The following is a 27,215-nucleotide window of genomic DNA, read 5'->3' as shown; positions in this document are numbered from 1 at the left end:
GCAACACACGCTGCTGCTGCTGCTGCTGCTGCTTTTCCCCAACCCAGACACTCTGGTAATCCTTCAACAACACCGCCCCTTCCCTTGGCCGGACGGAATCGACCGTTCGATACCGTTTTTCCGACTATCCGAGCCGTGCGCCATCGTGGTGGTGTAGTTTTATTTTTACTTCTTTTTTCATCGCTGCGCTATCGCACCTTCTCTCGACACCGGGGTTGGGCAGTTTTCTTGGCTTCGCCACTGACGCACAACACCACCGTTTTGTGGAGGGAAAAATTGGATTCGTTATGGCGTTGACACGCTTTGATACCGCGCGATCGAACGGGGCTCGATTGGTTAAATAACGCCAGCGTGATTGTTGTGGCCATTTCCTGCTGTTCTCGGGCACCGTTAAAGAGCTCGCTGCTGTGCATATCGGACGCGCTGCTAATTTGAGCATCCACTGGGTAGAAAAAATCAGGGTTCGGCCACTTCAACACCGATCAAACCCCGTAACTGGGCTGGATTGATAATGCAAAAACATAACGGAGCATGAGCTGGCATCGTTCCGTGTATCGTGAACGTTTTCAAAACGAACTGTTACATTATTTTTACTGTATTCTGTGCAATTTCCACTACCCGTGTAGGTGTGACAATTTTAACGAGGCAAATTAATACACTTATCACGAAGAGAAAATATTGAACACCATTCCTCAAAGCCAGTGGGTGCGGCAAAAATGCCTATTCGTGTGCCAATCGATGCGCGCATGTTTGCCGCAAGCAAATCATCATCATCAGTTAGAGATTGCCTCACCACCTACAACACCTTCTTGCTATGAAAAATGGCCCCCCAACGCATGAACTCCGCCCCCATCGTTAATTAGTCATCGACGTCGAATTCCCTACCGCAGTGTGTCACTTTTCGCGATCGCGAAAAGAACTGCCTCATTACAAAACTTCCGCCACGCACACCAAAACCAGCTACCACGTCACGGTAGCTATCGTAGGGGGTGATGCGCGAGTGCTTAAAACGCGATATCGGCATAATAAAGCAACAAAGACCCCGCCGCCGTTGTCGTTTTCGTTCCCGGCCAGGCTTGGCAGTTCAAGCGGAGGAGGTGTCCTTCGCATAGGACGGCTACTGTCTCCCTTTTTAGAGGGCGGTGTCGTGTGGCTCGTTTACACCTGGCACAGGTCTTTCACCACCGCTGGCGGCCGGGTGGGCCAGACATTCGATGAGTCGACAAAAACGAAGACGCACAGATAAAATGGCCCCTTGGGTGTGAGAGCGGAAGGAGTACGTATGGTGGAGCCAAAAGTCCATCAAGCCCCGGTGCCACGAGGTCTCAATGGACGGTGGACACGCAATGGCCGATGCATTGATACACTCTCTGCCATGCCACGCCAGTCATCGCGTGTGTGTGTGTGTGCGGAGGTTATTTACCTCCACTGGAGACAGAAATGTAAAGCGACACACAAAACCCGACTACTCACGATGTCGACACAAACAAACGGCACACGAGCGGAGGCTATCGCCCTTGCTAAGCTGAGGCTAGGCGACAGAGCGAATGCAATTTACACACAAATTGATAACGATCGCGAGTGGTGTATGCGTCACGCACACGAATCCCAAACGTCATTTGCTTCCCAGCTCCGGGGGCGTGTATGTCAAGCGGTATTAGCTGATGCGTTCTCGTAATGCACGCTTTTCTTAACAAATGGATCGTTGTCGGGGTTGAGGTACGACCTCAACCGGCGAACCAAGATAGCCGAAAAGGGATGGCATTCTAACTAGCCCTGTTCCGCCTCGATAAAGCGACGGATGTCGGGTCGAAGTCAGTTCCGGAGGCACGACACAGCTCGGTTCCATCATATCGCCATCGCTGCGTCAATAAGCCGAGATTTGAGCCCAGAACGGTGGCGGCCGCTAGCAGAAGGAGGTTGGCTATTCTTTGTCGGTCGTTTTTCTTTGTCTCACGCGAGCGTCGTGCCAACATGGCAACGAGATCATTGGGAATGTCGCTGCTACGACACCAACAACGCTGGTTGAGCTGCCGGTGGTGGCCTACTTGGTGACTCAAAGGCAAATGTTATGACAGCAGATCGTCGGGCAACAATACACAATGAGGCATGGCTAATGGAGCTGGCGTTGCCTTGGTGAGGTTGCCTTATTTTCCATGCACAACCCCAACAAAAGGTGGGCATGTTTGTGTGCGTGTGTGTGTACACACAAATGGCAAAGGACAGGATATATTTTGACATGCGCGTCATACGGTGTCCTATTCTAGAACTATTAAATGGAGTTCTACAGCGGAAAATTGATGGGTGATAAGAGACGAAAAATGGCACAAAGAGTAAAGCGAAAAAGAACTACAATCTGTCTTAAAAACTTGGTTGCATATGTCTCAAATCTGGTAAAAATGGAAATTAAAACAAACAAAGGAAAAATAGGATATACATTGATAACGCTATAACAGTCATAGTATTATGACGAAAATGATGCATTCGTAAAGCAAAATATTCGCTGTTGGTTTACGGTGTATGTGTACTGTATATGGATACGCAATTCCAAAAGATAACAAATATGTAAACTTTGGATGACGTAAATTACTGAAGTAGTTACATGGTCTTGTTTGAGTAAGTCCTCATCCAACACTTTACACACTCGGTGAAGCACTCCGTGAGGTGAAGCCTAGTAAAAACCTTTACAGTGTGCCAATGTATTTATAACTCGGAGAAGGTCATTTGAAGGCAATTTCCATCAATGATATTTGATAGCTGCGCAAGATATTCAATACCTTAGTTGAGTCATATTGCACTTTTATATCACTGGTCTAGTCAGGAAAAAATGCGGACCTGCCAAATGCTTAGACTCTGTTTGCCAAATACTCCTCAAATGCCAGCAAAACAACGCATCTATGAGTAAAAATGCCCTTTATCAGCTTCTTTTACAAGTTGGACAACAAATCAAGAAGTAAAGATTGTCGTTCGCGAGCACGTCGTGGCGCTTTGAAAGGACATTTCTAAGGATTGGATGTTTGCACGAGAAAAAAGGGACGCGAGCGAATGCGAGGAAGAAAGGTGAAGAGAAAATTAAACATGCTGCTAATCAACGATCCCCTCTGCCTGAAGCAAATGGCTCCAACAGGTTTCTCACGAATCCGATTAACGACGTGAACGGCGCGGCCGATCGATTGCGCAAATGTTTTACGATCGTCACCAACTCCTCCTTTTCTCCTTACGACCACCAACTCCGTGAACCAATCATCACAACCATGAACAGTGCGCGCGCGTAAGGGAAAAACACAATAACACGCGTGTGTGCAACTCACAACAACGCCACACTCGCAAGGATTGCAAAAAAATAAAATCAAATTGGTCCCTTCTTGGGTCGAATTATGGCGGCATTAGAATCACATTCAAAGGACATGTACACACACACACGCTTTGGTATCAGAAAATTTATTACGACGAAGCCAATAAACACACACACAAACTGGTGGGGGTGGGGGCCTTTTTCTCGCCATTTCCTGCCACCGGTGAGTCCGGTGAACCGTAACGGCAGGTGAGCGGCGGTACTCGTGGAAAAACCCACCCCGTGTGCAGGCGGAAAAGCTCGCTCGTAAAGTGAGCATTCGTCAGAACGTTACCATGGGAGTGGTTCGAAATTCGCACGACAACGTTAAGCTGCTGAATGTCCGCGCTCACTGGCATCCATGGAGTGTCGTTAGGCAACCGTGAAAAATTCCACCTCAACCCCCAGCGGTATCACATCGCGTCTTGCGTGCTCTGTCGATGGTATATGGCTCGAATCGGACGACATAAACACACTTTGTCCATGTCCAGATAAGGAGCACATCGGGGCAGGGGCCTATAGTTGAACTCCTCCAATACCTAGACTATGGTGGAGTCGATTGCACTGCGAAACACATGCACCGAGATCGGTGGCGAGTCGCTATCCGATCAATGCCGCTGCTGACTGGCCAATAATTAACGCTTATTTCGTTAGTCTCGCTGGCCAACCAATGGCCGTAGCGGTTCGCGTTTCCGACGCAACCATTTCGTCATCATCGTGGCCTCATCGGAGTGCTCTTTCTGCGCGTACGAGAGCTTGCGAGTGTGTGGCTGCCGCTTTGGGAAGGAACAGGTTTTTGAAGAAGAAAAAAAATAATACAATCATAAGCAATAGATCCGTCGTCTTCCGAGGCCGCAATCGAGGTGGTGTTGATCTCGTCTGTTTGAGGCACAATCTTCGCCTCGTTACGTCCCGCTCACTCTCACTCACAGTGGCCGGAAACGTGTGCAGATCAAATTGTGGCGCAAGATGAATAAAGATCCGTTGCTGGCCGAAAACACGCAGTATGCAACCAGCTGTGGGAAGCATATTGATCAATAGTATTGCTTTTTTATGGTGCACTCTGAAGCTCGACGAGCTTCAAGTCCCCAATACAGAAGCAAACATAGTTGCAAGAATCTTTCTTCAATGTAGTGCAGAGTTTTTCACTTAATCTGTGTGGAATGTATATATTACATGTGAAAGTACCTAATCTCACCATAAATACAGTAAAGATGACGGTAAATATCGCATTATTCCTTGATTGTGATAAAATCTCACAAAGAAAAAAATATTAAAAAAAATTACTAACAAATGCTTCTCTAATAACAATGAAATCAAGAAAAGTGGTAAAAATATGTTTCGTGTCGAAAGAACGGGCACGTTTGGGTTCCGTTAATCACCCAAAAGCTGTGGTGGTTAGCTCCGGAAAATAGCTTATTGTCATTAACATTTGATCATTGTCAAAAAAAAAAGAAAAAACAACACATCCCCCCACACGTAAGCCATCATGCACGACGCAATTTATACGAACCGTTCCATAGCCTGAAGAAACATAGCGCGACACTCGGGGACACTGGAACCATCTCTCACCACGAAAGAAGCCGACACCGAGAGAAACTTCACCTCGAAGTCCCAGTGCCTACATGGCCGTATGCTTTCGCAAGTACTCACTCTACCAAAAGACACCGACTCAATGGCTACACGCATCGCGAACCTCGCGACATGAGTGGGTAAAAAAGCGAGAAAAAAAAACAGCTATGCGACCAGGAAAAAGCGGTAATGCTGGTGGTTGTGTGGCGCACTTCCTCGCACTCACTTCTCGACTTCAGGGTTCAGAAATGGAAAACAAGCCGGCTCCGACATCCTCGTCGACAACGATGGCTTGAGAGAAAGTTTTCCACCGTCAGTGACGTCTGCCATTAGAGCGATCGTCTCCCTCCTGTCAACTGACGCAGTAAACTTCGCGACCGATCATAAGGGACCGATCGGTGAGGGCAACGAGAGGAGCCGTGTGTTAGTGGCCTAGTGACGAGTCGGAGCGTGGGGTGTTGTAACGGAGGAGAGGGCATTTGGTCGTGAAAGCGAACCTCCCACCAGTATCTCACGCGCGGAGGAAAGTTTGCAATTTGCACGACAGTTCCCGGCACACATACACACACACACGTGCCGCAATCTTACATACAACGCTTGCGAGAGGCACAAGCAAACCGTCAATTTCCCTTTGACTCCTTTGGGAAGGTTCCGGAAGAAACTATGATCCAACGCACTGTCGCACGGTTTGCTCACCGCACTGATCATTGGCGCCTTTGTGGGGTTTGCGAAGTCATAACGAGGGAATGTGCTTGATGGCGAATCGATGTATTGCGATTGCTTACCTGTAAGCGCAAAGAAAGAAAAGAAAACCAAAGTTAGTGTCCAACAGTGCCTTTTGTAGCATTCGATTCTAGGAAACAATTTCGAACGGAAACATCTGAACCATGTGTCTAAAGTTTCGCGAGGTTAAACTGGATTTTGCAGACAACGCGAAGTAACTTTATGAAGAGCGCGGTTTGGCTCATTATTGACAGGAGAATTGACGTGATGCCAGAAACTGAAGAAAAGTTTATTTTAGATACTTGACCCTACTTGCAGCCCATTGTATACATGGTTATGGTTCTAGCTCGTAGTCTAATACTTGTGAGGAGTTTCATCCTCAATTCCCAGACCTCCCTGAGTAAACTGGCCCGGAAGAAAAATGCAAACAAACGGCATTTTATAATCATTCCCTTATCAAAGCTGCATCCCCAACAGACGAAGCGCATCGAGAAACGCGAAAAACATAAACAAACGCACAAAACCGGACCAGGTCAGTAGGAAATGCATGCACACTTAAGGCGCGTGTATGGGAACAGCCCCTCCTCGTGGTCTTCTTTCCCACTTCCTCCCAGAGCGAAATGGCTGATGGACCAAGATGTGTAGTTTCGCCAACATTCACCCGAGAAACCGTGGAAAGCGAACAAGCGCGGAACAGAAAACCTGCCCTTCCGAGTAAGGGTGGGCAGCATGGATGAAACAAACAAAAAAATCACACCAACCCGTTCCCATCCCACCGGGTTCAAGCTATAAACCGGTGTGCACAAGGAAGTCCAACACACCCGATGTGATATCAAACCATCCACGGTAAAGGGAGAAAAAAAACTAAATAAATAGAAAATACACCTGATGTCCGTAACTCATGGGAACGCGCGTTCCGTTTGCGTGCATTGGCACAGAACACCACGTCCGGATGTTGTGGCGGCACACCGTAAACGTGAGTTGCGACAGGTCGTCTTTGCTTACGGGGCAGAAACATTTGCAACGGTAGCAGAAAATGGGTCTGGCAAAAAAAAAACAAAAACATGCACCAAACCCATTCGATTCCTTAGAGTACAACATTGTTTGCTGCGCTTTTACGCTGCGGTGCAAAAGATTCATGCACCTTTAACGAAACTCCGAACGCTTTTGTCGCGCGTTCATTGTGAAGATTATAATCATTAGCCGGGCCCGACGATCTCGATCCGAAGAACGGTGCCACCGGCTCTTGAGCAACCACCACCGCCGGCTCCGCGCGACGGGGTGGAAAAATCCGCTCAAGTAGCATACACACATACATACCGCGGCGCTACACGATGGCGAAAGCGAGCGTGGCGTGAAAAAAGGGCCCACCGGAAAAACGGCAAACGGCTCCATGAACCGACGGCCGGGCTCAGACGGGTGTGATGCCCTGGAAAGGGTGGGTGGAAAAGGAAGGGAGAGGGGGGGGGGTGCACTCACAAACTGCGCAACGCCCCGCACGTGCACACCACGAAACAATGACCTCTTTGTGCTTCCTCGGTAGGAAGGGCGGCATCGTATAATCGTCTTGGCTGGCTGTGCGATCTTATTATATGTTAATTACCCCGTGTACGCGCGCGCGTGTGTGTGTCGCTACACACACACAGTTTGCTTTTTCCACCACCTCCGCTAAGTGAGATTTTTGTTTTCCACGTTGTTGCACCTGTCAATCCTTCACTTGAACCCGCGCGTACGGAGTACTTCCTGTTTGTTGTCGATTGGATCTAAGCTCTGGTGTTTATAGTGCTGCAGTTCGCGTGCCGAGAATGCACACGCAGAGTGGGATGTTTGGTTGCCACGAGACGGACACGATCGCGCGTGTGCGTGTATGCATCTTGCACTGTAATACTAAATGCAGATCGCACAAATTGCCTCTTGCGTGCTATCAGCCAATGACTGTAAAGGGAGTGACATTTGAAAGGATACTCGACAAGGGCGGGTTAGGAGAAGCCAAATATTTTAAAAACCCATATACACATCACCATCAGTATCAAGTAGACGTTGTTTTTGTGCTTTCGTCCCCCCTCCCCAAATCCCCCAATTCTTCTCTCCTGCCCTGTGGCAGCGCTTACACGCGCAAGCGAGCTGAATTTGTTTACATACACACTTCGCGCTTGAATATCAAAACAAACAGATGTCAAAATCTGCTATCAATCCGGAACAAATGGGAAACAGGTCGAATGGCAATCGATCGGTCAAATGTGAGGGCTGTATTTTCTGAAAAGCTTCCAAGAACCGTGGCTGCAATCAAACAAGCTATCTAATCGTGCCATATAAAAAAAACGACATCGCTCGAAATAATAGAAATGTTCGCGCCAATGTCCTTCGGCGCGCAGGCTCGCAAAGAAGTGAAACGGTGCCAAGCGAGAGGAAAAGCATGGGGTCAAGAATTTTAGCAATTTCGCAGCCGTAGCCTTATTGCCAAGTGACGGGGTTTCGGAGGATCCTAGCAACCATCGCGAGGACGCCGGTGTTACTTGTTGACCGATCGAAAGTTGGGCTCCGTTTGTAGGTCACGCATCCGAAGGCCACAGAGTGTGTATGTGTGTGTGTGCGTGTGGTTTCCATCGTAGGTCAAACGAGAGTCACTGCTTGGTCTAGACGGGTGTGAGAAATATGATGGATTGGAAAAACATGTGCAATGATGCATTCACTGCGATAAGCAGCAGGTGGCTGGCAAATAAAGTGTATCAAATGAGTGCGCCTTTAGTAGAAACAAAGCCCTACGCTTACGTGTGATTGAACGGGAGTTTTGTGCAAAAAAAAATTTCTGCACATCTACCTCTGCAAACAGGTCGTAACCTTCAGCATGCCCTCACCATTAATCACGCTTTAAGTGACAGGAATTCACTCGGAAAGTCCCTCATTTCCATCGAAATTGCGAACCAATTCCATCGCCGTAAAGAGCAGCGCGCCAAAAATGTCCCCTATTTCTGTACGTTAAATCACACACGCATCCACATCTTTCGAAACCCTGCCCGGCGGATAATACGGTCGTCCCATACGGGAAAAATCAACCGTGTCCTTCCCGGGCCCGACGCACCACCACCACCCCCAAATGGATGCTTTCAAATGTGTGCCTTTATGGCGCGATTTTCCCAGATGTCCCCCTTCGATTGTGGCGCTTGGGGTGCGGAAATTGCGTGTGAAGGTGCAAATGAAAAGTCAACATTTCCTTTGTCCTCTGTGTCGCCACCAGAGCAGAGCAGAGAGAGAGAGAGAGAGAGAGAGAGAGAGAGAGAGAGAGAACGAGAGAACGAGCGAGCGACGAGAGCTTTTAACGTGCGACTCCCGGATGGTAAATTCTACCAACGAGGCCCCACTCCGGAAGGGCGGTAATGGAAACTGTGCGTTCCACAAATCGTACCAAATTTTCCCGACCACCGGGAACGCGCTCAAAGCACCGAAACAGCCGGCACCAGGTATTATATAGTATTCTCGCACCGTCCACCAATTGTTCGGCAGGAATCCAAGCACAGCACACGCAGTCGGACACGCTTTTCAGCGCTGGTGGAAAGCAAACCTTTCCCCAATCCATCCCACCCCCACCCCTGACCGAGAGAGAGAGGAAAATTGCCAGGAGGCCGGAGAATAAATCATAGACATGCCAGGAGGAAAATTGTGCAACCACTCTCTTTCTCCCCCAGGCGTTGGTGCCCATCCGCCTGCCTTTTGGGTTGGGTTTTAGGGCGCCATTTTGCACGTAAACGGGTCCCTCTTTCGCACGATGGGTGGTGGGTGTTTCGGTCAAAATAATAAATTAATAGACGGTTGTTTTGGGCAGGATCGCAATGTCGGGCTCCACCATAAATGGGTTTTTGGAGGAATGCCGAAAGGGAAGGATTTGATATCGATCTGCCATTTGGCCGGTTGAGCGTCGCAGCTCCTACCCCGCCTACGCGCGCACATGCCTTGCACCGCACCGCGTTCCCTGATACCGAGGGATTGTGGAGTCATGAGTGCGTGTTTTGAATCGTAGAAGAATGTCCTGTGCCCTTTTTCTACGATGGTGAAGCAGCAATCGTCAATTTTCTGCTTCTTCGGGTAAAACGTGCTTTTGATCCTTTCCCATTCGAAACCGGAAAGCACATCCTTTGCATTACGCGAGTCGGAATGGTTATAAGCATCATAACTCAATGAGCATATTGTGTTTCCAACAAAAAATGGACAGCTTTTCGAATCTAGCGTACGTAAACTACTGGAATTGCAAAGCTAAAAAAGGTTTTTAAACTAGCTTTTCCATCGTCCGAACTAATCGAACAAAACTGCTGAGGAATGCATTTTAATTAAATTCCCTTCGTCACAGTGGATGCAATTGGAACAATGCATCCATTTGCAGGTTGCATTAATTCATGCACGCTTAAACGATGCATGGAGCGATTTATGTTTCATTGCGAGTCCGATAAGCACTTCCCCCGGATGCCATAAATCTTCAGAGCAGGGCTTAAGTCAATAAATTATACGGGCTGCTTCTCTCCGGTTCCTAATTGTTGTGTTTTTACAGAAAGATTGCTCTAAGACACATTCCAATAGTTTATCAGTTGAGTTATTCAAAATGTTGCATCAATACATGCCAATGCCATAGCTGTGTCATTTAAGGTTTACACTTACATTTTTAAGGATATTTCGAACATAGTTTTTCTTCACCGGTCGCTCAACCAGCAAAAATGCAGTCCAAGGCGCTATTTTACAAGCGAATAGTTGCGCTACGGTTCATCAATTATTCCGCAAGGTCCAAGGGTCTTGATGAATCGGTCGGCCTGGTTATTTCAACACGAGACTTATAAATACACAAAGTCCAAGGCCTTTTGATGCACTTTCCAGTTACCTCGAAATGCTTCCATCTAACAAGGTGAACGTGGACTAGTAAAACGTGATTGAAACACATTACGATAAGGAGCAACCAAAATTAAACGTCACACTGAATATTGCCGGATATCAGACTAAAAATAAGTCCTATTCAAGTTTATGTTTTTTAGCCATTAACAGTTTAGCCATTATAATAAATGGAGTAATGTTAACAGTCAAACATAAATTATAATCTCGAATTTCTGTTCATTGAAAATGAAAAACGCTAATATCGAATGTGTGGCTTTATTTTTAAAATAAATTCAAATAAGGAAGCAACGGCTGGAGCATCTTTTTGACCTACATTTCCAACAGCAAACGAGGCTAAAATCCCTGCACACAGCCATCCTTCCTGTTAGGCAACCGGTTCTTCCGGTTGAAGACTCCATTTCAATGACTGTCTTTTTTTTCCCTTCCTTTCATTATGCGTTATGCTACAACACACTCCCTCCTCCTCTCCTCCGATCGTTGCATTATTTATTGCTGTTTGCTTCGCATGATGCGCGGGAATCTAGTTGCAGTTGCAGTATGTACCACCACAGCTCCACTAGTGCCATATTTCCGTGTTTTCTACGTAGGTAGGAAAACGTTGGCGATCAGAGGGAATAACCAGTTTTGTTTTGATTTCTGCTCCAGCATGTGTACGATGGTGGACCTACCCGGTGAGAGGACCTCTTTGCGAAAGTGGTTTAGTAGAATGTGAAAGCTCGCATCGAACGATGCAAAGAACATCCGGACGCGGTTGTTTTGTTTTTCATGCTTCAACGACTGGACTTCAGCATTTGTACGAGAGCAGAAAATTAAATGCTCTATGGTCATTCGAACACATATGTAACCTTGTTTAACGGTTTAAAATGGTTGGATTGTCACCATTGATTTCATATTGAAAGTTTTAGCCTAAAACATTACAACTGAATGTTGCTATCCAACAGAAGAGTGATGCAAATGATTCCTCATCATTTAAATTAATAATCCCTAAATAATGATCTTAAAAAATAAATCCTTAATACTGTTGTCCAAACTTTCAAGGTTCAATAAACCGATGAAGCCCGGGTTCACGCCGTAGGTACAATCATTAATTAAAAAGTAATTTAAGAGATTAAAATCTACAAAGGTCGCGAGCATTTCCATCTTTAGCTAGAATCTCCAAGGTACAATAAACTGATTGGAATAATCCGCGCTCGTGTTGTTTATTTATAAAAGCAACCCTCCCATCCTCTTCAATGAGGAGAAGGAGGAGGAGAAGCAGCAATTCCACTTCCTTTCATGTTACTTCAAACCGACCGTTGCCTCCGTTTGTCGTAAATTTGCGCCACGAGGTTTGGACAAGAGATGTGCGCGTTTTTCACCTTCCTCGTCTATCCGCCGCCCCACCCGTCGTCTTTTCCCCGGCGTCGTTCCAGCGTAAATGTGAGCCGATTATTTTGCTTCCTCTCATTGTCTCCCTCCTGCCTCCACCCCTCTGCCCTCTAGCAAGCCGGTAGACAATCTCTGCCAATGTCGCTAGGTGGCGCAGTTACCCACCGGTCGACCGGTGAACACGCGCTTAGGAGGTCAACGAGCCTCCCAACCGGCCCAGTCACGTATTTCTTCTCCTGTTCGAAAGGCGAGCAAAAAAAAAGGAAAAGGAAGGCATCATGTCGCTGAATCGCTCGCTTAAATATGGCACCACGCTGTTGGCCCGCGAACTGGGTCAATTACGCTCCGATTCCTCTCCTCAAGAAGAGGTGGCGGGTGGGTGGCGTGGGGTTTGCATTTTATGTACCACCACCCCTGGGGCTGCTGGTGTGCGTTGAGAGGGATGTAAGCGACGCATCATTTCTCAGCACGAACCGAACCAGGCCAGCAGCGCGATCTCGACCAGGAGGGAACATTAAGATGCGCACAATTTGGATCTGATTTACCCCCTTTTAGTGGGGGGGAGGGGTACTTGGAAGAGAAGTCGATGGAGGGGAGGGGGGGGGGGATTCCGTTAACCTGGCTGGCACAACAATAGGTTGTTCGGTCAGCTGACCAATCGCTTCCCGGTTGTTCGCGCGGTTCGTTCGCTTCCTCGAGAGTATAATTTTTAACGCTTTCATTTTCCCTCTCTCCAGCGAGCGGGTCGCTGGGAAAGGAAGATGCGATTTCTTTTGAACCCAATAGCAAGCACACACACCCACATACGTGTGCCACAACCTCGTTGGGCACTGAATGAAACCAGGGTGGCTGCGCAGAGCTACGAAATGCGACGGTTTTGATGATAAAAACCGAGCGAACAACTAAGTAGCAAATGAGCACAAAGAGCAAACGAATCGATGAAACCTGGTGTAGTAATTCCTTTAATATCCACCTCACCTAGCGGTATTAGCAACGTGTTTTCAACTGTACTAAGCGGCAGCTCACAAGGACTTTTGCCGTCCATTTGCATCGCGTTCTAGCGTGGCGTGAAGCGTAAATTTAGTTCGAACGCATCACCAAAGCACGCGCGCGTGTCTCCGGCGGATTCCGCACATCAGATGCACTCCGCCCACACACGCGCACGTGCTCCGGACTCAACCTCCCACTCACACGCAGGGCACGGCACGTCCAAGCATCGATCTCATTTTGAGTGACGCATTCCGCCGACGAACGCGCAGCACCACATCATCTTTGAGGCAACTCAAGCGCGTTCGGCTACGAGGAGCTCGATTTCTTTGGGCGAGGTCGTGGTGGTGAGAAAACGGTTCACTCAAGGTCGCGCCAACACGACCGATCGGCGGCTAATAGCGCCGGATGGATGCACACTACGTGAAAATTCTGCCATCCGGCGGCTGACGACGCTGAAGAACCATGAGTCGGATCGATTTCTCAACGATGCGGAGCGCCGAGCAACATTTAAAACGAAACGGCGAAAACACGATACCTCGTGGCGCTGCTGAAAGACCCTGATGATAGGGAGGGAAAGGAGGGGAGGGGGGGGGGGGTACGAATGTGGAGCAAAATCGGTTCAACTTGAACCTTGAAGCGACACGGCCGACGCACCGGTAACGCACAATTGAAACAATGAAACTGAAGCTCACGGTGATACTCATCTTGCTGGATGTATGGTTGATTATTAACCGTCTCAAGGCATCTTGCGCGTTTTACTAATTTAGCCTTTCGGAATCAGTTAGCTCTCACAATTAAATGGCACAAGAATTCACAATGCCAAGCAAAGGTTGTCCAAGAGAAGATTCTCCGCTCTAAAGACGGTTGTCTTAGCTAAATAAAAGTTGGATGAAAACGTTCTTGGATGACGTTCTGTAGCAGTAAGATTCAACTGAAACATTAACATTTTTAACCTACCAATTCAACACGTTTAAAGTATCACACTCATGGCGCACACATTTATAAAGCCAATTTGAACATCGAATCCATCATAAGCATTAGTGGCATTTATTGGCCCTTTCGAATGTAAAATGGAACATTCCCCACAACGAACAGTGCGCTCTCGATGAGAACATCGGCCGCAACACACACACACACACGCACACAAATGCCGCAACATAACAAGCGGTCATACACACGCCGAGAATGCTATTTTTAATAGTACAAATCAATAAAATTGATGGCGCAATTGTACCATTACCCCAGATCGCGCCGATCTGTTGAGTAACGAAGCGACGGCATTCAAGGAAGCCAACGGGTGTCACGGAACGAAGACCACGCCATTTATTGGTTTCGGGTTCCAACGAGTGAGACAGAGCCCAATCCTGCCCAGGGCCAAGTGCGAGTGCCGTTGAGTGAAGCGAACCAGAAGCAGCACTCTGCAGCAATGATGCAAAAGCTGGGATGAATCTTCACCACCCGGCCATTTTAGTTCCACACGTCGACGACGTGTGTGTTGGCGCGCGTGCGATTTTTCCATGCGCTTCCCATCATTGGTGGCCGATTATTTAGTACGGCGATCGGCGACCTTGGAACAATGGCACACTGATGTTGTGTCGCCACTTTTGACAGCGCTTACGGCCACGCACACGTTGTTAGCCTCAAACTGACAAACTGCCAGAGGTGATCAGGGGCAGTGACTGGTTAATTGAAAGGGGTGTCCGTTTGAAATACTCAACATAAGATGCTGGACCGTTAACACGAGTCACGAGTAAGTGGTATCGTCGTCGAGAGGGAGTTTTGTTTCAACGTAAAGAGTTTTAAAAACACTAACTCACACACACGTGCAGATATTACGTCACATGCCACTATGCGAAGGTCACGGCGCTTGGCGATGGTGCTGAAAAACCTCCGAACGGTCAGGGGTTAGGCCGTTTCTCCTCTACACGCGAGCATCAAAAGCTCGACCATGTTTCATGGTTGCGACACATGGGCAGCATCGTACGCATTCCTCACGCGATCGATTGTTTGATTTAACACTCCTGTTTTGTCTTGCTATCTTGCCCCTTCACATATGTCTATCGGCTCTCTCATATCTTTGGCAATTCCCCAAATGGCCGCGCTTTTTTCTTTGTAAACAATAAAAAAAAAGCTATAAAAAGGCACAGCAATCTGTGATCCACCGATGGATGGAGACAACATAAGCATATGCTTTGGTTCGAACAGTAGCATATACATAACCATTTGGCAAACAGGTGGTCGCTGGAAGCAAATATTGATTTTCTGCTTCTTTAATTATTGTTTCGTAAACATTCCCCACTTGCAACATCGCCGATACTCGTCATTTCTCCTACGCCACCCGTAGGAAAGATTTACGGTGGATTTTTGTGAAATATATTGCTTTCTATTGATGGTGTGGTTCGCAAAAGGCGGGTGGTTGGGTAACATGGGAAGAGAACACGTTGCAATATCATTGGAATTTGAATAATATATGTCGATGGAGGATAAATGTATGTGCATGTTTAGGAATGGAATTCCTGTACACACAAAAAAACCTTCCTGATGTCGCAATGATTTGCTATAGAAATAGTGTTCTTTTATTTCGAACACACTCGATTTCCATCATTCTTTGGGCAACGATTGCACTGACTCTAACAAATGTCGTGGAACAGAACAATTTAAGACTGGAGAAATGGATCGTGATATGCGCGTACAATGTTTGATCAATTGTACAGATAATTGCACAAAAGACATGCAACTGTTTGAAACGTTAATAGCCAGGAATTAAACAAGACTCCAGCAAGATCGGATTTCAGTTTCGAAAACTACCCCACCGGCTAGAAGAGCATGAGCATATCATAAGAACAGAGAAAGAAAGCAAGTGAAAAGGCAGACACACCGAAGGCGATTGACCATCTAGCCATTGACCTTTGCTACGAACTCAACCCGTAGTCGCGTTCGAGCGCAAGTTCGGTTCGACGACTGTGAACGGAAACCCAACCATTCATGGTTCCCTGAAAGTTCGAATCCTAAACGCATGAAAACCGGTGCCCAGCGATCCCTTGGGGTCAGGTAAGAGGCAACCATGGCAACCCTTTCATGATCCCGGGATGGGGCCAAAGAAGAAAGCAGTAAGTTCAACGACAGGAAAATGCTTCTCGCATCGAAACGGGAACCATCATCTCTCACATATATCGAACTCCGATCGGAGGTGAGCTACATGATCGTGATCGTCACTCCCGAACGTTCTTGGGAGCGAAAAAAGAAGACAACTAAGCATTCCGACTTCTTCATCCATACACGGAGGGAATCAGTTGGTATGGGAGGCGTTCTTGCCCTAGCTTTGAACGAATTTCTCCACCATCATAGATGATCATGGAATGCTTGTTTGCTCACCTTCGTGAAGGCAAGCAGCGATGTCTCTCTGCACTCTTTGCACACGGATCAAGGGTCGTCTCTACCGAGCCAATGTTCAGAAGCGAATAAAACACGCATCTCATTCCATGCCATCGTAGCAGCGCGATAAGAAAGTGCGTGCGAGATAGAAGTGGCAAAGGCAGATAAAGTGAAAAGGTCAAGATGAGCTACAAAAAAACAAGCACACACACACACCAGCATGCCCAAACGGTGAAGGCATTGGCTAGTAGCGATTGCTGACGTGATGCTGCCGAAGAAGGTGCCCAGCTAACGCACTTACGAGCGGATTAAAGAAGACCCGCAAGGTTGAAAGCGATGTATATATTCGAGAACAACGTCAGAAAGAGCAGATTTACACGTCCACCGTTCAGGTAGTGCTATGATCAGCTCCGAAGGGGCAGACTGCTTCGACCAAAACTTTTCCATAAATTATCACTACTTCGCTAACCGGGAACCGAAACTGATCCCTTTGAGCGCTTTGCTTGAGTTTGATTTCTGGGAAAGGAAAATCATAGCATTGGAAAGCCATTAATATGGATTTAGCTCGATGTTGCTTTGTTCCAAGTTCGATGGTTGATGCAAAGCAAAGTGCCGTTTGGAATATTCGATTATTTACAAAAAGCTAAACGTTAAAGATATGATGAAACCAGAGGGAACAAAATGCGAACATAAATTGATCGTATTGCTTTTGTAAATGAATTACAATGTTTGATGTTTCATCAATTATGCAAATGGAATTGCTAACGCACTTGTTTTTTTCCTCATTAATACAACCTTTAAATGTCATTACAACAAATACGGAAGCGCTCAAAACATGTTTTAAACGAAAACATGAATAATCAGCGATCCCAAGCACGTTATCAGAAACGTCCACCATCTCACGATAGAATCGATCGGCTGATCGTATCGTAAAATATTTAGCCAATAACGTGATGCACAATCGTGGTTCACAATCACTGCTAGCGTTCATTATAGCTGCCGGAACATCGTCCACCAGCAAACGACCGCATGTAGGAAGCAACGGAAATCTTCTTAGATAACCGACCCATGCGTAAGTAATACGATAGTATCATAATGGCAGTATGTTTACCAAACAATAGCTCATAATGGCCATTGTTCGGCCCGTGTCGCTCGTTTGGTGGCTATCCGTTCCCGTTGTCCCTAAACCCGTGACCCAACGGTGTAACGTCTTCCGACTAACGCAAAGACGTTACACCCTGCAAGACGTCACAATGCGTGCGGGCGACAAGCATCGGAAAATCGACCCAAAGGTTCGAGATCCATTACGACGCTAGGCCGAAGAGTTTTCTCCCGCAACATTGTCGTCCTCGTCCCTCTTTTCAGGGTTAATCTTTCCTAACATTCGAATAGTGAAGCCATCCCATAGCCGTTCTTGTTATCGACGCACTGATACTTGCTTGCGCTGTGAATGTTCCATTAGAATTTGTGGGTTATTGCGTACCGGTAGAACCCTTTTTCCTTCCTTTCAAGACTCACACGTGCATTGGCGTAATGTCACACAAGTGGCTTAATATCATTACCAAGAACCGGAAGCACCGCGCATCTTCATTCCGACAGTAATTTCCAACGGAAATGACGATAGACATTAAACACTGGCAGAAAGACGCAGCAAATATGGTTGTTTTAATATGAAATTAATATAAAGAGCTAACATCTGCCGCATGATTCAGTAATAATGATTTAAAACAATAATAGCTGTTTCAAAGGACTGAGCTAAAAACAGGGCACGTCATTTGATTGTACAAGCTAGCATGAAACATCTTTTTGTAAAAAAAAGCTGCAAAGAAACCCCAGCAAAAGGACAGTATGTTAGAAAGGGCATCTTTGACCGCAGGGACATCGAAGGTAATCCTCTTTAGGAAAACAATTCGTAATGACACGGACATGAAGCGGGACTCGCCTTGAACAGGGAACCAATATCCAATTAGCGATCGTTCGAACGGAACGCAGGGTTAGGCAAGGACCGAACCAGGACACGAGCCCATGCCGACGAAGAAGCCACGGAAAGAATACAAAATTTTCCAAGAAGTCGCTGGATAATATCTCTTTCAGGGTTCGACTCGTAGGCGCCCGCGTTCCAACGGACTTACGGAATTGAAGTGTGTAAAAAAACGTAAAATTTATTTCTATTTAGCTTGAGGAATTAGGTCAGGATCAACTGTGCTATGAACAGTAGGTTCATAATATTTAGATATTTAAAGTATAAATCCCTGCAAGGCACCAGCCTTTGTACCTTTTCAACACAATTGTGTGTTGTGTACCATTTCAACACAATTGCAAATTTACACCTTAGTAATTTCGTTCTACCCATCAAAACCTTCCAACTAGCGTGATTTCGACGTAGCGAACAGCTTTTTCAACAGCACAGCAGCTGGCAATCGTATTGCGTTCCACCTTTTCGGGGAAGTATCATCATTCACATCCGACTTGTAGTCTACGACCTGTAAATCATGTTTTCTGCCCTTCCTAAAAGCTACACTCCCGGTTGGTTGCTGTCCCAGATTACTAAGCATAAATTTTTACAAGCTAGGATTGCTCTAATGCCACATTTTTTAACTACGTGTCTCGCGACTCCCACGCTTGATTTTTTACATTCGCAGAATTTTTATCTCCACCAAGCCATTATCGACCGATATTAAATTTGCTTCCCATTTCGTCCCTTCCTCTCGAAAAAGTCACCGTAAGCCGAACTGCTGCCCGTCACTCCATTGCCTAGCGTTTTCTCCAGCTGCTAGGGACAACTTTTCCAACTCAAGCGCACACACATACACTTGCGGCAGGGTACATTTAATTTTTTCCCCTATTGTAAGAGCATCGATTTTTAGCTCCCAGCGCTCGGCGAAACCCGAAAGGATAGAAGAAAAATGATGGAAGACGTTCGCCTTATCTTCGCCTTCCCAGTACATCACCGATCGGTGGTGATTTGTACATTTTCCCTTTCCGTAAGGTTGCACACAATGGTGAAAATTGAAATTCCCTCCCCTTAGAGTCCTTCGTGTCCTTTGCAGTCCCTTCAAATAGCGGGAATAAAAATGTTGGAAAAAGGAGAAATTTGTAGAAAGAAGGACAAAACCAAGCTGGTGGGTTTCGAACATTTTTCCAGTCAGTGAGTAGGATATTTCGTTCCCTTGGAAAAGGCGTGGTTCAGAGATGGAGCCCTCTTTCCGCTATCTAGCCATACAGATAGCCAACCCGCCAGTATCACGATCGGATCTCAGCATGCAGCTTGTGTTGTACCGCGAGAAAAAAAAGAAGCATTAGCGATAAAAACGTGAAGTCGGCAATAAAAGAGAAAAAAAAACAACCGCGAAGGGAAAACTCATTCGCGAATGACACGGCAAGAGTTCTGGGAACACTCTCGAGAGAAAATTGCGCCACACAGGAAATTGATGCACTTTACTTCACTCTGCAGCTTTCGTCGCAAATCCATTTTTCCGGTATTTAAAACCAAAAAAAATCAACCACCACAGCCTCCCATCCAGAACACATTTTATGTTCGCGGAGGGCTCCAGGGCAAGTGAAAAACATCTAAGCTAACAATTGAAAACACGACGCGTAAGCCGACCGAAGTCTGTTTCAGGAATAGGCCACAATAAATGGTTGCCATTCGCTCAAGGGCGATGTTGAAGAAATTTCGTTTTCCCAAACGATGGTTCGCTTCAATTGATATCGAATTGTAAAAGCTTCTGAGGAAAGGAAGACTAACACAATAAGTTCTCTCATTGTTAGTACACAATTACATAAATCACATTTACTCTTGCTAAAACTTATATTTCCATGCTGTTCATTAATAGCTTGTAATGCTTACAGCATTCTAAGAAATCTAACAGATGCTATTTTTCTAAAATGGACCAACTCAGCGCGAGATAAAACGCATTCGTAATCCGTCGGAATTCCGAAAACCTAGGAAAGGCAATCAATGTCAAGTAGCAAGTGGCACACGCTGAACGAAGGATGCCTAAAGGACATTAGGACGAAAGTCATTAGCATACAGCTGACAACCCAGCCAGCGAGAACGAGAACCCGTCCGGAGGGGCCCATTCAGCAGTCTTTTGCCGTACAGGGGGTACGAAATAATATTCCACTGCCGTTGATAGTGGAAAGGCTGCCACATGTGGCACAAGAAGCGTGTTAAACAGGCAACCTCCACCACCACCATGTCGGCTGTCACGCGGCGTTTGAGAACCAAGTGAAGGATGCGCCACAAGTGAGAGAGCACAAGACGTCTTAAACCATAGATCCAGCGGGGGTGGCATCAGCTAAATTTGTCCTTTTCGATCAAAACATCGCGTTAAAAAAAATCCTTAAACTCTTGAAGTAATGTACGTTGCTCCTTCGCTAATGTTTCGATTCTAGAAGCGTATACCGTCGCCGTGCCTGCATCCGAGACTGCAAAATGTTCAACCATCCCGCGCTGGCCACGAAAACTCTGCTTTCTTTGCCCAGCCAACCGCGACCGAAAGGAAGCAATTTACTGCAAGCTGTCACCAGGCTGAGATTGAGTAATCAAATTTACCCCAAGAGCCACGCCTTGATGAACATGTGGCTTAAGCAATAGCATCAGCAGCAAAATCAATAACAAAATCCTCAACAGCGAGCGAGATGGAAGGAGAGACGCAACACTTCAAGCGTGGTAACACTCTCCCCCGCGAAGATAATTCCGATTGGCGGGGAAGAGAAAAAGAAAAAAAAACACATAAAAGTAGACTCCTAAATCAAAGCGAGCGAATTGTAGCTTTAAAATGCGGTGTAAAGTTATAAAATGTGTATCACCCGCGATAAGGCTGATGATGGAGTTACATAAAACTGATTCCTTAAAAAACAGAATCATTAACTAAACAATTGTGCATAGTGGACTGCGCATCCGAATGCTATCTGATAACTGATAGCTAAGGTAGCACAAGCAATAAAAGCTGTTGCAATTTACAAGATACGCTCGTATATTTGCTACGAGTAATAGCATCGAAGTACACAAGCGCATCCACAGCCTCACCCAAGCAAATGGACGATAGTGCGCGAATGCAAATGCATCCGGGGGCTGATGACGTTTGCAACGTTGTATGCGTTAGATTTTCCTCCAGCCGTCCGTGCGAAAGTGCAACGGCATTCAGGAGAGAGAGAGAAAAAAATCCACCAAACCACTGTAATACTCAGCAGTGGGCAGGGTAATGTAAACGCTGCTTTCCCGTTCCGGCAGAGAGTGCGAGAGCGCTACACTGGGACGCTGAGCGAAAGCAGAATGACGATCCCGATGGCCGTGGCAACCGGGATGACGATGATGATGTTGATGGCAAGGACGAACTTCCACATCCTGGTGGTTACATCGCGCATGCACTCCGTCGGTTGGCACAGGGATTCCGGGGCCGAAAAATGCCGATTGTTGTTGTTCGACCAGCAAGCAAAAGGGTGGCAACATTTCGCTCAACAACGGCTTGGATGGAGCAATGAACGAGAAGACTTCATGGAGCCGGGATACGGTCGAGCTGGTCGATGCTATGCATCATTGGAAATAATTATTTTAGCAAAGCGTTGCTTTGTTTTAGCTCTAATTTGTCGCCCTATGATGACGAAGAGGAAAGATTCAAGTATAATTCCATTTAAATCAAAAGGTTTGAAAACTATGTTTACGTTTCTATGCACAGAAAACATTAGCTACAGTGTACATTTTAAGCAACGTTCAATTTTCACCTGCCTCGCTAACAAAATGGTGCGCTAGTCTTTGATCAAATATTGTTTCTCCTGCACTCTTATCATAAATATGTTCACTTTTGGAATAAAGGTATAATCAAATGTGAAATTGCAACACTAATAGCATCGAAAATCACAGTTGAAACGCGAGAAAATCTGAGCTCCCGGGTGAATTGATTGCAGCGGAAGCATAGGAAACATCCAATAGCATTACGATATCGGCTTAATTTATCATCGCGCTCATTAGTTAATTAATTGATTTCACCATACAATCAGTAGCATACATCGTTGGTGGTGGTGTTTGTGCCGATTGTACAACGTGAGAAAAAAAACCCCTTAACATTCTGGTGAATCCACGAATATGAATCACGCGTCTTCCTCTGAAATATAGTTTTTGCAAATTGAAAATTGTTCACTATCAAAAACTCAATCTTCAACGGTTGACAGAAATTTGTTTTTTCATATTCCAGTTTAATATAGTTGCAAAATTTTTATTGTCGACCGTTCTATGAAATGGGAACGACATAACAAAAATGAAATATTAATCAAAACTGAATATCCCAGTCCAAAAAGTGCCAGAATCCAAAATCAAGTACTATTTCCTGTTATTCGCCAAGCAATCCTAAAACCGCCGGATGCGAAAAGAACACTTCAAAAATGCATACAAACTCAAGGATTCGTTGCTTGAGTGACAGAACCAGGAACAAAGAACATGGACTAACGAACATAACTTTGATTGGACTATTCGGCACTGTTTACTTTTCAAATCTATTGAATGAAACCCAAATACCAGCAACATATGAACTGCATATCTCTCGGTCTCGTCCTACACAAGGTTCATTTTGAGTGCATGTTCGCAATGCGCGGAAATACATATTGCATTTTTCGAATCGAGCCACTCACCTTATCAGCTGGTATGTTTTTGGACGACATCCTGCCTCCTTCTTCAGCACGGTCGTCTATCGTACAATATTGCCTGTTATCACTCTGCTGCTCCTCTTCGATGTTCACGTTCGTAGACGGTTGTATGGTGCGCAGGTGACTCCAAGTGCAACCTTTCCTGACGGCCGTCGATTTTCCTGCGTCCTTTCCCTTGCAGACCCTTCTTGTTGTCGCTTTCTCTTCACGACGGCGAAGGGTTTCACAACGCTCCACCCGAACGCCCCGGAGGTTGGGATTGATTTTTGTTCTACTTTTTCGTCGCTTTGTGTTCGCGGCAGCTACTACAGCCCTTCCAGCACGCAGAAGGGAATGCGTAGACGTTGCGTTGTTCCACCAGAGCGGCGAATGGACTCCAGTCGAAGGGTAACGGTAAGGAAAACAAGATGGTCGAGGATGATGATGATGACGATTTTTTGGTAGCGATGTTGTTGGTTGAGAGATTCTTTGCGAATGTTTCCTGCTGTCGTACGGGGCACTGCCAACAATTTTGCCTTTGCTGCACACAATCAATCATACAAAACGTAAGCACCCCGCCTTTCACTGCTTTACCATGAGTTGTTGAATTTTACAACCATCGATTAGCTGCGTAGATCGATGCACGCTGCACCTTGCTTATTAGGAGCTACCTTTATGATATTTCAGCATCATTTGCAGCCGTGCAGCACACACAACACCACGGACAAAATTCACATTATTATAATTTTCTTATCACACAGTGCCAAAATGCAGCCCACACACCGAACGACGGAAAAACTGGTGCCTGGTGGATATTTTTATTCACACAACTTCCGGAGCATTACCACTGAGCACTGCAGATGACCTTTTTTTCTCGTTAGCACACACTGGGAGCTTTCGCCACTAGCCTAGGGCAAGAGAACCTAAAAACACAGGAAAAGATTCGGGAGCGAAACGTTTAACTCGTCTGCAACACCACTTATTTTGCGCATGATTATGTTTTCACATGATCGATTTCTTTCCACGGCGTACCTCTAGCACACGATATGCAATTGTGACGAACCGTTTCCCAATTATCTATGTAGGAATGGATGGGAAGCGGTAGCAAACGGTTCGCTAACGCAACCTCGCGGACCAGCAATGACAGCGACGAGAAACCAGAAGAAAACCACTGCCCGTCGTTGCTGCTGCTTGGTGTTCCGCGGCAAAAGAGAAACAACGATGTAAACACCCATACAGAGAAGGGGTATTATTTTCAAACAACACGACCGCCCTCTCTCTTTCCTTTCTCCTACATCGATTCCGAGCGCACCAGCTAGCAATGCGTGGCGCAACTTCAGAATTTTCGCTCCCACCAACACCAACTTTGCGCTCGTAATACCGACACCCTCACGGATATGTAGTAGTCAATCAGCGCCACTGTTTGCTCTCTTTGGGGAGTGATTTTTTTTGGAAAGATGAAAAATTTCACCCAAAACCCGTCTACAACAACACTGCGCACACGTTCGCACAAACACACATCCCTACCAACTGCACACTCTTTCCCAACCGCGTGCCTCGGGCACACAAAAAATGATTTCCTTAGAAGAACGATAGTTTTGCTGCGTATTCGCACTTATCGATTTGAATATTCACTTTCTGGTATAAAAGTCTATCACGATAGGATAATGATATACACGAAACGAGCAGGCGCTGATGTGCCCAAAGAGATGCGAAACTTTGTACCGTTGCCAGCTCTTGAAGTTTTCTGTAAGGTTTGATGTTTCCTCGATGGAACGTACCAGCACCAGGTGTCCGCGGAAAGTGGTTGCTTGCTCTACAGCAACCACAACTTCGATCCGACTGCCGTCAGGACGACCTTAGGCGTTCACTCAGAGTTGGTACTTTTTGCTCGGGGCATTACTCTTCTTGTTCTTCTGCTTCTATTGTTAAGCCATCACGAGAAATACGAATAAAGAACACTGGGATTAGCCCGACAATGTATAGACCTATCTACAATCACACATCTTTGTTACATGTCCATGTAGCTGCCGTTTTGATTTAGCAGGTATAGATATACATAACGTAATATTCACTTTATTAACTTTTACAGCGTGCAATCGCTTCGATAGTCAGCCATATTTTGACAATAATTTGGTAAACAGCCGTAACATGACAGCAGTGTCTACATCACAACGTTGTGTTCTTCAAGCATTGGTACAACACCAGAAGAAGAAGTATTTTTTCATAAATTCAATACATTTATTCAGATGTTTAAGCTTGTTGTTTGATGTTGGAACATATTTCACTCCAGAAAAAATTAACCTTTAGTATTATATATCAAAATAAAGAGTTTTAAACATAGATCGAAATATATATTCATCCACAATATGCCGATGCCAATTCCGAATGAGCTAACCGTTTATACTTATAACAACAACACAACATTGTAATGTTTATTTTAGCGTAACCCATATCGCGGCATTCGTAACAGACAAACTGAAACTGAATAACTTTAGCATTAACATGGAATTTAGTGATTTGCTAATTTGCAGATTGTGTTTGAATAATTCTGATGATCTAAGATTGCTGTTTTATGCAGAGTTTAAAATAAATATTTTGCCCATCATACGACACAACGTCGGATTAGAAGTATGTACATCCTACAGTTATGAATATTGTTATTTTTCATCCTCTTGATTGCTATTTCGAATATTTGTAGATCACGGAAGACGATGGATATTCTAAAATGATATGCTCACAATGTATCACAAAACTCAAAACCATTAAAGAATATATCAAACTATTTCATGAATCTGACCGAAAACTTCGAGATACGATCATCGCGAAAACAAATATTGAAACTTCTGATAATGTGTCAATTCGAGATGGGTAAGTATAATTAAGATACTTCGTGAACTCGACCAATTGCTAATATGGATGTTATTGAGAGGCAGTATATCCGTTGGAAACGTGCCCAATCCTCTAATTGTAGTTAACGATTTGAAAATCAATTCAAATATTGAATTAACAACAAACTACTCCCGCAGGAACAAAGGATCTACCAAAATTCGTCGATCAGATCGTATCATAGCTAAAATCGACCAATCACTGCATTCGGGGACAGCTTCAGATTGTTCAGATACAGAATTTGTCCATGACAATGATAATGAGTTAGACAAATCATCTAAAATACCAGAAGTCACTACCGTTAATAGGTTTAATTCAGATGATTTTTCAGAATCCATCAGTATTGTTTGTGATAGAATCCCAAATTCGGAAATTAAAGGTAAATGTGAAGAGAAAACTATGGTACCCCATAAACCTAGGCAAAAGCTAAAAAAGGAGCATGAACATGTTCCACAGTTACATAGTTTCAAATGTTACATTTGCAACAGTGCTTCGCTGGGGTCTCGAAAGAATTTGATAGAGCATTTAGCTACACACGTGGATAAAGTGCCGTACACCTGCCGCCTTTGCGTCATGGATACGGTTGTTTTAACACGCGTACGAACCTTGAATACTCACATGAAAATGCATGAACAACCGGTTAAATGTGATTATTGCGATCGTCGCTATAGTAACACCGCTGGAAAATATTATCATACACAAACATACCATCTCGGTGGTGGAGCTCCATGTACAGTATCATGTGAAATATGTGGCAAGCAATATGGCTTAGAGGTATCTTTGAAACAGCACTTAAAATATCACACGACCATATTGAAGTGTCGTGTATGTGATAAGGTGTTCAATCACCCGAATAAAAGACGCAACCATGAACTTACGCACAATGAAACCAAGGGCTATGAGTGTGTTGTTTGTAAGAAGGTACTGCAAACGATCGAATCATACGATGTGCATCTTAAAAAACACACTCAAGAACGCAGCTATACATGTTCTCTCTGTCCAAAGAAATTCAATACCTCGTTCAATCTCATCTTGCATTTAAAGGTACATGCCAAGAATTATAATTACCGCCCAGCCCGATCATGGGTAGAACACTACACAATACTAAGTCGCAATCCTATGCAATACAAGTGCAAGTATTGCGAGCGATACAGCACCGATAAGGTAAAGAATATGATCTCTCATTTGCAAGCTCACTTCAAAGAGTACAAATGCGAAAATTGCGATCGATCGTTCGCTACCGCTAAACAATTACGTGCGCACTACACTACACACACGGGCGAAAAGTCCGAAATATGTCAACACTGTGGAAAATGTTTTTCAACTAAAAATAATTTACGTATTCATTTAAAGTCTCATAATCATGAAGTTGTTACACTAGTTGATCAACACTTTGCCTCAGTAGATAAGGTTTCTTCTCCCCAATCCTGCAGTAATTCTTCTGTAAATAAAAAATAAT

The 27,215-nt window shown here is 45.3% G+C and overlaps 2 protein-coding genes across 2 annotated transcripts in view; one reads left to right on the top strand and one right to left on the bottom strand.

Annotated features, from left to right (window-relative positions):
* LOC128731871 (SKI family transcriptional corepressor 1-like) overlaps positions 1–22,903 on the bottom strand; it is a 40,758-nt gene extending 17,855 nt beyond the window's left edge. The window contains exon 1 of the mRNA XM_053825026.1: positions 22,874–22,903. Coding sequence (XP_053681001.1) covers positions 22,874–22,903 — 30 coding nt within the window. The remainder of the gene's footprint in view (positions 1–22,873) is intronic.
* A 2,333-nt stretch (positions 22,904–25,236) lies between these two features.
* On the top strand, positions 25,237–27,214 carry LOC128731862 (zinc finger protein 43-like). Its single transcript, XM_053825015.1, has 4 exons — positions 25,237–25,295; positions 25,402–25,498; positions 25,569–25,738; positions 26,176–27,214. The coding sequence occupies exons 1-4, from the start codon at positions 25,237–25,239 to the stop codon at positions 27,212–27,214; spliced, it is 1,365 nt and encodes a 454-aa protein (XP_053680990.1).
* Position 27,215: the final 1 nt, after the last annotated feature.

Source organism: Anopheles nili, chromosome 2 (genome assembly GCF_943737925.1).
Source record: "Anopheles nili chromosome 2, idAnoNiliSN_F5_01, whole genome shotgun sequence".
Lineage (NCBI taxonomy): Eukaryota > Metazoa > Arthropoda > Insecta > Diptera > Culicidae > Anopheles > Anopheles nili.
This window is presented reverse-complemented; position numbering and strand designations above follow the sequence as displayed.